At 46.0% G+C, this 11,120-nt stretch overlaps 1 protein-coding gene across 2 annotated transcripts in view; it reads left to right on the forward strand.

Annotated features, from left to right (window-relative positions):
• The window catches only part of PTPN9 (protein tyrosine phosphatase non-receptor type 9), a 78,830-nt gene extending 71,262 nt beyond the window's left edge, over positions 1–7,568 (forward strand). For both annotated transcript variants that reach the window (XM_079953302.1, XM_079953303.1), the window contains exon 13: positions 5,748–7,568. In XM_079953302.1, coding sequence (XP_079809428.1) covers positions 5,748–5,962 — 215 coding nt within the window. In that variant the 3' untranslated portion in view covers positions 5,963–7,568. The remainder of the gene's footprint in view (positions 1–5,747) is intronic.
• The last annotated feature ends 3,552 nt before the right edge of the window (positions 7,569–11,120 follow it).

The following is an 11,120-nucleotide window of genomic DNA, read 5'->3' on the forward strand; positions in this document are numbered from 1 at the left end:
GAGGCTATTTACTCCCAAATTACCTCGTGTGGGTTGGAGAGATGTTATTGTCAGCCATCTTCTGATGCGCCCCCTAGTGGCCCCCCTAATTGAGTTTTGTTGTATCAGAAACCCTTTCATTACAGCTTTGCTGGCCCCCCAAATAACCCTTGTTTCCATTCCTTGATTCATACTAAGTTCAAAATAATCCTTTAGGGGTTTTTGGCCTTATTAACAATTGATGTACTTCTCAACAAATCATCATTCATTCGCCATCTGAAGGAACCCTGAACAAACATTTTCAAATCCATAAAAACTGCATTATGATCTGAGCAAGTTTTAGGGCAAATTTCTGTTTTTATTACTTTAGGAACCAAGTCTCTGGATATCCATAAATAGTCCATTTTCGAAAATACTTGGTTTGCACCTGAGAAAAAAGTAAAGTCTCTTTCCATTGGATTTTATTCTCCAAATATCTGACAAATCAAATTTTTCAGTTAGGTAAAAAAAAGTCTTAGGTAGTCTGCCAGAATTCGTAGCCTTTGATCTCTGAGTTCTATCCATCAAAGTAGATGCAACTCCATTCAAGTCCCCCATCAATATAATTTTATAATCTATGTATTCCAACAGACTTGTTTTCAAGTTCTTAAAAAATTCCACTTTGCCATCACTAGGTGCATAGATTCCTAATAACAAATATTTCTCACCTTGTGCTGTAATTTCAACTGCTATGTGTCTTCCTTCCTCATCTTTAAAAGCAAATTTTGGATTCCATTTTTCCTTAATGTAGAAAACCACTCCTCTTTTTTTAACTTTGTCAGAAGAAATAAATTATTGGCCCAATCTTTTATTTATTAGAGTTTTTCTATGTAGTCTTGTAATGTGGGTTTCCTGTAAGCAAATTATATCCAAATTTTGTTTTTCCAAAATATGGTAATTTCCCCCCCTTTTTGGGGGTAGGTTCAAGCCATTTACGTTCCATGAATAGATTCTCAATGCCATATTGTCTACTTACGGGGATGCTGCCTCTGCTCCCAGCGGCTGTGAGGTTTGTAATCCAAGTTCTACCAAGTGCTTTTGCATAAATCTGTCCTCCTCAAGAGTCTTCTGCTGTCTTCCTTCAAATTTGAAAGATAGCCCCTCTGGAAATTCCCACCTAAAAAAGATGTTCTTTCTGTCAGTCAGGTCCCTGTACTGAGATCTCAGGTTCAAAAATTGCCGTGGAATTTCTTTAAAGAGCACCACCGATTTGTCAGGAATTTTAAGGCCTTTTTTATAATGATGTCCCAAAATGATATCTCTTTGTTCCTTGGTCTTAAAGACCACAATACTATCGTAAGCTGTTTTGGTCTCTTTTTTAGGGCCAAATCTGTAAGCTTTCTCTACCCAATCTTCCACTTCCTCTTTTTTCAGATCCCAGAAATCCACAAAAAATCCTATAAAAGATTCTCTGAGTTTATCTTCTTCCAGAAAAGGGACCCCTCTCAATCTCAGATGTGATTCTTTCGCACTCAATTGGAGAAAAGCGATTGAATTTGCATTTTCATACTGCAAGCGTTCCAGATCCTGCACTCTAACATTTTGCAGCTGTGTCAACCTTGCATCATATGTGTTTATCTCATCTTTCACATCTTTCATGTTGATACTTAAATGTTCAATCTATTTCCCCAACTTATTTATAGAAGCTGTGTTACGATCTAATCCTTCTTTAATATCATTTAACATTGACATCACCGACTCCTCAAATTGTGGTGCTGCTTTAGAACCACGTTTCAGCCTTTCTCTTTCTGAACTCATAGCTAAAGAATGTCAAGGTCAGTCACACAGTCTGGTACAATAAGGGAGAAAAACAAGTTCCCTCCACCAATCCCACCGCAGCCGGATCAGGAGCAGCTTCCTTAATCTTTAAAAGGTAAAGGTACCCCTGCCCGTACGGGCCAGTCTTGACAGACTCTGGGGTTGTGCGCCCATCTCACTTAAGAGGCCAGGGGCCAGCGCTGTCCGGAGACACTTCCGGGTCACGTGGCCAGCGTGACATCGCTGCTCTGGCCAGAGCCAGAGCCAGAGCCGCACACGGAAACGCCGTTTACCTTCCCGCTGGTAAGCGGTCCCTATTTATCTACTTGCACCCGGAGGTGCTTTCGAACTGCTAGGTTGGCAGGCGCTGGGACCGAGCAGCGGGAGCGCACCCCGCCGCAGGGATTCGAACCGCCGACCTTTCGATCGGCAAGCCCTAGGCGCTGAGGCTTTAACCCACAGCGCCACCTGCGTCCCCTCCTTAATCTTTAAAACTCATTAAATCCCAACGACAAAAATGGCAAAGAGAAAATTTTCCAAGGCTCCCCTTGCTCTGAGGGAATCCGAAGACACTTTTTATCCACTTTAAAATGTTGCCAGGCATCGCAGGAAAGTTTATAACCAACTCAGTAGAGACAGGGATTGAATGTTTCCACTTCCATTGTGACGTCACAATGGAGACTAGACTTCCCTCCTGGGTGGTCCAGTACCGAAAGAGGATATCTCAGACTTATTAATAGATTTCCAAAATAGCACAAATTATCCAAAGCCCCCTTTCCTCGGGGGTGGGGGCTAAATTGCTTGCAAAGTTTTAAAGGTTTTTCTTTCCTTTTAGGCTTTGGTCTTAGCGCACCGATTTTTACTTTGTTCCACAAAGGGGACCGACCCCCGTTTTTAAGTCTCCCTTTTCTTCCCAATTTTCCAAATCAAGTTTTTAAGTACTTACAGTTCCAACTTTCAGTCTCTTTTTTAATGAAGGAATTGGCCACTCAAGCTAGCCAGTCTCAGAGTTTCTCTGCTTTGAAGGAAGCACTCGTTTCTGCTGTGCTGCGTCTCCCACCCCGCTCACTCTTGGGGCTCTAATGAGCTTACCGGGCAGCAGGGGAGTCGCTAAAGTGCACCCGCTGGAACACCAGGTCCTCAGAATGCCCGATCTGAGTTTTTTTCCGGGGAACCGCGACGCTCTCACGGTCTCCCCAACTTCAAAGTGCAAGGGCTCTTTCAGCCGAAAGAGGTCTCAACTGCCATAACTGTGCAGTCAACCAGAAGTCCTTGTTTTGACCTATAAAGCCTTAAAACAGCTCAGGACCGCAATACAGGTGAAACTCAGAAAATTAGAATATCATGGAAAAGTTCATTTATTCCAGTAATTCAACTTAAAAGGTGAAACTAATATATGAGATAGACTCGTGACATGCAAAGGAAGTTATGTCAAGCCTTTATTTGTTATAATTGTGATAATCATGGTGTACAGCTGATGAAAACCCCAAATTAACAATCTCAGAAAATTAGAATATTAAATGAAATCAGCAAAACAAGGACTGCAAATAGAGCAATATTGGACCTCTGAAAAGTAGAAGCATGCATATGTACTCAGTACTTGCTTTGGGCCCCTTTTGCATCAATTACTACCTCAATGCGGCATGGCATGGATGCTATCAGCCTGTGGCACTGCTGAGGTGTTATGGAAGACCAGGAAGCTTCAATAGCAGCCTTCAGCTCTTCTGCATTGCTCGGTCTCATGTCTCTCATCTTTCTCTTGGCAATGCCCCATAGATTCTCTATGGGGTTCAGGTCAGGTGAGTTTGCTGGCCAATCAAGCACAGTAATCCCATGGGCATTGAACCAGGTTTTGGTACTTTTGACAGTGTGGGCAGGTGACAAAGTCCTTCTGGAAAAAGAAAGCAGCATCCCCATAAAGCTCGTCTGCGGAAGGAAGCATGAAGTGCTCCAAAATCTCCTGGTAGACAGCTGCGTTGACCCTGGACTTAATGAAGCACAGTGGACCAACACCAGCTGATGGCATGTCTCCCCAAATCAACACTTCACACTGGACTTCAAGCATTTGGCATTGGAAACTTCACACTGGACTTCAAGCATCTGGCATTGTGTGCCTCCCCATTCTTCCTCCAGACTCTGGGCCCTTAGTTTCCAAATGAGATGCAAAAGTTGCTCTCATTAGAAAAGAGGACTTGGGACCACTGAGCAACAGACTAGTTCTTTTTTTTCTTTCTTTAGCCTAGGCAAGATTCTTCTGACGTCGTTTCTTGTTCAGGAGCGGCTTGACAAGAAGAATACAACATTTGAAGCCCATCTCCAGGATCCGTCTGTGTGTGGTGGCTCTTGATGCCCTAACTCCAGCCCCAGTCCACTCCTTGCGAAAGTCTCCAACACATTTGAATGGTTTTTTCCCGACAATCCTGTCCAGGCTGTGGTCATCCCTGCTGCTTGTGCACCTTTTTCTTCCACACTTTCCCCTTCTGCATAACTTTCCATTGATGTGCTTTGATACAACACTTTGGAAACATCCAACTTCTTCTGCAATCACCGTTTGAGGCTTTCCCTCCTTTTGGAGGGTCTCAATGATGGCTTTCTGAACAACTGTCAGGTCAGCAGCCTTCCCCATGATTGTGCTTCCTACTGAACCCATTGCAGGTGTTATGGATTGAATAGCTACTGCACCTTTTCACAATATTCTAATTTTCTGAGATTGTTAATTTGGGGTTTTATCAGCTGTACCCCATAATCATCAAAATTATAACAAATAAAGGCTTGGCATATCTTGCTTTGCATGTCATGAGTCTATCTCATATATTAGTTTCACCTTTTAAGTTGAATTACTGAAATCAATGCACTTTTCCACGATATTCTAATTTTCCAAGTTTCACCTGTACTTCGTGAACCACCTCTTTCCATATGAACCTTCCCGGACCCTGTGATCATCTTCTGAGGCCCTTCTTTGTGTGCCTCCTCAAGAGGTTTGAAGGGTGGCAACACAAGAATGGGGATTTCTCAGTAGTGGCTTTTTTTCAGGGTTTTTATTGGGTTATTCCTTTTATTTTTATTTTATATACTGTGATCTTTTTATGTGAACCGCCCTGAGACCTCCAGGTATAGAAATTCAATAAATAATAATAGTAATAATTAATAATAATAATCAGACAAAAAGAAATTTGTGAGGCAGCCAGGGCTTCCTTATTCCTATTTGTGTATGCGTGTGATATTTTTCAGGACAGTGGACTATATCCAGAGTTTTCTGTCCATGAGTGCAAGGGCTCTTGCACTAGTGGATGGGCGAGTTTCAGTTTAGCATAGTGGAGGAATCCAGTTCAGCAGCTGCATTCGCAGAAGCTCATTGGACAGTAGACTGTTCCTTCTGTTGCTTCTGTTGCAGGGCAAACGTGGCAGCAAACTGCTTGATCTTTCTCTTGCCTCACAGTGTTCTGCTGGTGCAAAACAAGTATACCTTTGTTACTTTAAATTAGCACTTCATTGGATAAAACCCACAATGAATGAATGAACATTTGGCTGAAATCAGTCATAGGGTTTGAAGAACATGGGTGGGGAACCAAAACGTGGGGAACCTGTGGCCCTCCCGGTGTTAAGAACATAAAAAGAAGAGCTTGCTGGATGTGGTCCCTGGCTACTGGCCCGTCCAGTCCAGCATCCTGGTCTCACAGTGGCCAACCAGATGCCCGAGGGAAACTGGCAAGCAGGACCCAAGCAAAGGAGCCCTTTCTCCTCCTGCAGTTTCCAGCAACTGGTATTCAGAGCCACCAGCTGTGGAGGCAGAGCAAGGCCATTATGTGTTGCAGGACCACCCTCCCTGACCATTGGTCCATGCTGACTGAGGCTGAGGGAAGCTGGAGTCCAACAATACCTCAAGGGCCCCAGGATGTGGGGGAAGGTGGATGTGGAGTGTCCAAGGGGTCCTGGCTTGGGTATGGCTTACGGTGATCTTCTTCCCCCAGGTACCTTCTGTGCTCTGGACATCTGCCTGTCTCAACTGCAGGACGTGGGCACGCTGAACGTGCAGCAGACAGTGGTGCGGATGAGGACGCAGCGAGCTTTCAGCATCCAGACCCCCGAGCAGTACTACTTCTGCTACTTGGCCATCATTGAGCATGCACAGAGAGAGAACCTGCTCCCTTCCTCCCACGCCTGGGCAGGGAAGGAGAAGAGCTAATAGGAATCCTGGCCCAGTGGCCACAGAGCAGCAGGGACCAGGCCAAACCCTGTTTCCTCCCTTCCTCCCTCTTGACCAAACCAGATTCGTCAGCATCTTCAGATGCAGCTTTGCCCAGAACACTGATTTGAGCCAATTTTTCTGCTGCTGAGGCTATCAGAAACTTTCTGTTTGACTAGCTGGCTAGCTCAAGTCGCAACTAGTAGCCATGGGCTATGAAGGCTTGCATTCTCCAAGACTAGCACCCTTGATTGAACTGTGCCTTATTAAAAAAAGAACAAACCAAACTTCCAGCCCTGACTTGCCACTGGAGGCAAACAGGGAGAAGATGGAACTCCTTGCCATGTCAGTGTCCTCCACCTTCTGGAAACAGAGGGGGTGCTGCTTTCCTGGTTCTGATGCAGAAGGTTCTGATTCCAGTTATATCCAAGGCCAGGATAGAAGAAGATTTCCATCTTGCCTACCACTGAATCTAGGTGTTTCCTTGTCTGTATGTACACACTCCTCGTTCAAAGATGTAGCCAGTATTCTCTTTGCATAAATACGATGCAGAGTCCTAATATCTTACAGGGACCTTTTGTATTGAGTGGCAGCGTCAGTGTTATGAATTATGTTAATGGTTCTTGTCTGCCCAGCCTGCCCAAGGTTGGTCTTGCCCACTGTGCCATCCCAGTTCACCCACTGATGTAGCTTCAACATACACACACTTGCAAGGGCACACCTGTTGTGCAGAGGCGTACAGGTTGCGTGCAAGTTGTGATGTCGTATCACACAAATGCCGCAGTGCCTGGTGTGTGTGTGTGTCCATGTGATGTTGCCACAGCAGGATGCACCCCTTAACCTGCAAGGATCCTCCGTGCCACGTCCCAGTGGGATTCTTCTCCCCTGCCTTCACCTTTCTTGCCTGTGATTGTATCTTAAGCCTGCAGAAAAGGTTATTAGCTGGGGTGCAGATCTGTGGGTCTCTTTTCCTGCGATGTGGGGCGGGGCATGTGGAAGCCACTTGCAGTTTTGCTGCTATCCAGGAATGCTAGGCAGTTGTTGGTACGAAGGACTCAGCAGGGGACAGTGTGGATGTGAGTGGCCAAATAAGTGGGGCTTAACCCCCAAACATCTGGGAGAAGGGAGGTAGAGGAAGGAGACTTGATATCGGGCCTCAGATCTGTTCTCTTCCACAGCCCCTCCTCTCCGACAAAACCTTGAAAGCGAATTTTGTTTAAGTGGGGCAATTGCTCTCTACATCCAATTCTTTCTCCTTGCGCAGCCTGCCAGTGACAAGACTGGGAGCTCCTGTTTTCTTAAAGCAGGCTGACAGCCACTCTCCACCCCAATTTCTGCTTGGAGAGGAGGAGGGTGGCATCTGAGCTGCCCTCAGTAACTTTATACTGGAATAAGCTCTTTTGAATGCGCATATTTTTTATTTTTTACAATCCCTTTTTCTTTCTTTCTCTCCCTCTCTTTCTCAGTTTTGTATTTAACATTAACTTGATCATGTCCGAATTGGAGATAACTGTAAATGTTCCTATTTGCTATTGTAAGGCGATTTCTTTCTCTCCCTCCCTCTCTCTCTCTCTCTCTCTCTGCAAATAAATATACCTACAACCCACACCTTCACTGCCGTCTCATTTGTTGCCTTGGTTTAAAGCAGAGGTGGTGAAAGTCAAGCCCCAGGGGCCAGTCAGCCTGCCTCTTAGGACTCTTCCCCAGACCCCTCCATTCTCATACTTCCGGCGCTGGTTTTGCCTGACAGGAACAGGCCCTTGAGCTGTGATAATGCTTCTGCTTTCCTGTATGAAGCAGGGTGCGGAGAGCTGGAGACGCCTCTAGTGCTTTGGCCTGGCTCCCATAGCAAGTTCCGAGTTGCATCTGTTTGCTCCACCCCCTTTGCCTCTGGCCCCACCCAGCCTGGCATACAGCTTTCCAAAAACTGATGAGAGTGTGTGCTCCTCAAGCTGGAAAAACATTACTTGGCCCTCAGTTAAAGCATGTGAATGACTGGGAGATTCCTGGTGTGGGTCAGTTTCTGGTACCAGCTTAAACTGTCGTGGTTTCTTTCTCAATTTCAGTTTTGCACTGAACATCTCTCAAAAATAGTTGATTTGTTTATTTTTTGTGAGCCATTCTTGGAGGTGTACTGCAATACAGTGGTACCTCGGGTTACAGACACTTCAGGTTACAGACGCTTCAGGTTACAGACTCCAATAACCCAGAAATAGTACCTCGGGTTAAGAACTTTGCTTCAGGATGAGAACAGAAATCGTGCTCCGGCGGTGCGGCAGCAGCGGGAGGCCACATTAGCTAAAGTGATGCTTCAGGTTCAGAACAGTTTCAGGTTAAGAACGGATCTCCAGAACGAATTAAGTTCTTAACCCAAGGTACCACTGTACTGGATTGATGCGTGGAGCAGATGGAGGAAGCCCCTATTCCATCTCCGAGTTCCAAAAATCCAGTTAATATATAGTCCTCAAATCCTGTATTGGATTTGTATTGGATCTGGTAAGAACCGATGAATTAGCATAGATAATGTTTTTGCATGATCCTAGCTGAAAGGCCAAGAAGCAGTCAGATCATTTACATACCTCATTTCCTACAAACCCACTGTACTCCAAGCAGCTCACAGAAGATGGGAAAGTGGGAAGCTGTTTATAGGAGTCAAACCATGGCAGAAGTTCTCTAGGATGTCCGAAGGGATCTCTCCCAGCCCTTTCTGCGGTTGCTGGAGATTGAACCTGGAACCTGTTGCATGCAAAGGAAATGCTCTGCCAGCAGTGCTTGGGCTTTCTAAGAAGCCAAACAAAATCATTGCACTTTTGAAATCCGTGCTTTTGGAAAGTTCAGTCTGCCATATTGATTAAAAATGGCATCCAATTGTACCCAAGCAAAATACAAAAACCTGCTCCTTGGGAGCAGGTAAAATTGGGTTACAAAAGCTAAGAGGAGTCCAAATGCATAGCAAATACAGAAACAACTTTCCAAAATTTATAACAGATAAATTCCTCTCATGCAAGAGTTACTTGGCAGTAGCTAGTATCAGTCCAGCTTCTTTTCTTTAAGTCCTTCACAAACTGGCATTTCACCCCACCCGTCGCATCACAACAAAAAGTCCTTTAAACATAAGCAATTTATCTCATTTATTGAGACCTACTAGACACCACCTTTGCTGCTGTGTTGGTCTCCACCTGGAGTGGAAAGAGGATCATTGATTCTGGTTTCTCCTATTCTTTACTTGATTATATTTTCTTTCTTTTAAGAAAAAGAAAGAAATCAAGGTAATTGGGTGGTTAAAGCTCAGCTCAAAATTGCAGGCATTTTGTTGGCAATAAAATGACTCACTCTTCTGCTTCGTGCAAATCCTGTGACCTACCTGTCTTTGGCAGCACCTTTGACTGAACTCCATTAAGGATTGTTATATTTGTCCAATATTTAGTTGCTGCCTTTGTTGCAAGGAAAGAGGCAGCCCTTTTTTTTTCTCTACATCACAGTCATAATTACTGAAACCAAAACACCCACCGAGTTCTTTGGCCCATGGCTACAAGTCGGGGGCAGTGAAATAGCAATGGCAAAAGATGAAATATGTCTGTCTCTTGACAGCACAGAGGGTTTCCCAGTTGCCTCCACATCTTACCAGCCTGTGAAGTGAAATCAATAACTCGGCATGGAATCCCAGGTCTCAGTACCTGTGATTTCCCCCTCCACCTTCCTAAAAAATGAATTAAACACTTCCGTTTCCAACCACAATTCAAGTGTTTAGCTTTACAATCCTATATGCCTTAGAACCCAGGAATATGGATGGACATGAGAAACTATGTGGCATAATGGCTAGAGTGTTGGACAAGGACCTGGGAGGGAAATCCCCACTCAGCCATGGAGCTCACTGGGTGACCTTAGGCTAGAAGCCTAACTTATCTCACTGGGTTGTTGTGAGGATGAAATGGGAAGGAGGGGAACTATGTACACCACCTTGAGATCCTTGGAAGATAAAGGTGCTGTATGAATGTAATAATAATTTACTAAATCAGACCTCTGCTCCACCTGTTAGTCAATGTGAACCAGGGATAGGGAACTGTAATGGTTCTAGGGGTTGCTTGTGCGTAAGTTGCCGCCAGTCTTGGCTTGGTTGTCTGGTTGAACCCTTTCTGTCTGGACAGCCCTTCACTTCGTGGCTGTCTCAGTCGCTGGCAGAATCTGTCAGTGGGCGTTTTTTGAATCTCTTCCAGCAAAGAAGTTCTTTGACGCCAAGTCTCCTCCTACTCTCCCTGCGCGGAAGTCTTCTGCGCAGGGAGGGAGTGGGCAGCAGAGTACCCGTGCTCTCCCCGCTGGTTTCTGGCGAAGAGTCTTGGAGCCTCCTCTCCAAATCCCCTCTCTGCCCCCCTTCTCCACTGGTGTTACGCTGATTTCCTTCCCCAGCAGATGGGCTGCCTCTCTCCCTACTGGGACCCTCTCCGGCATCCCTCTGGAGCCTTCCCTCTGCCTCCAGCTCTGATGGAAGTTCCCTGACATCCACCTCCCCCCCAGGACCCCCTCCACCCCCGGCCCGACCTTCTGATCCAACCTCCTCCCTTTCCTCGGCCGACGATGCGGGGAATCCATGGAAGGAGCTGTCGCCCTCCTCGGAGGATTCAAAACCCGCTTCCCACCCGCTCCGATCTCTTCCCGCGGGGTGGGCCTCCCAGTCTGATTCTTCTCCCTCTGACACCTCCCCTCCCTCCTCTTCTGAGGCAGGGAAACCCACAAAGTCCTCTTTGTCGTCTGTGGTTCCAAATTCTTCCTCCCAGAATCTCGCTAGTGGTTTTGGTTTATCTGGGAACAGGCTGTGGAACTCTTCCACCAAATACCCATCAATAGCCTCAGTGGGAACCCACGTGTTTTCTGACCTGGGTTCTCCCTCCCAAGCTACCAAGTACTCCACCTGGCGCCCTCGCCACCTGGAATCGAGTATTTCCGTGGCTTGGTTGTGGTGTTCCCTCTCCTCTACCCATGGGTGGGTGGTGACTCCTCCCTCCCGCCCTGAAAATTCCCACCCCTCCCTGTACGGTGAGAGTACAGTATGGAACACCGGATGTATCTATGAAGGCGTGGCGTAGCTAATTGGATTGGACCCCAATTAGCCGTAGCTAATCGAACCGCAGCCCGGCACACTTCCCTCTCTCGCTGCCTC

The sequence above is a fragment of the Podarcis cretensis genome (assembly GCF_951804945.1).
Source record: "Podarcis cretensis genome assembly, chromosome: 14".
NCBI lineage: Eukaryota > Metazoa > Chordata > Lepidosauria > Squamata > Lacertidae > Podarcis > Podarcis cretensis.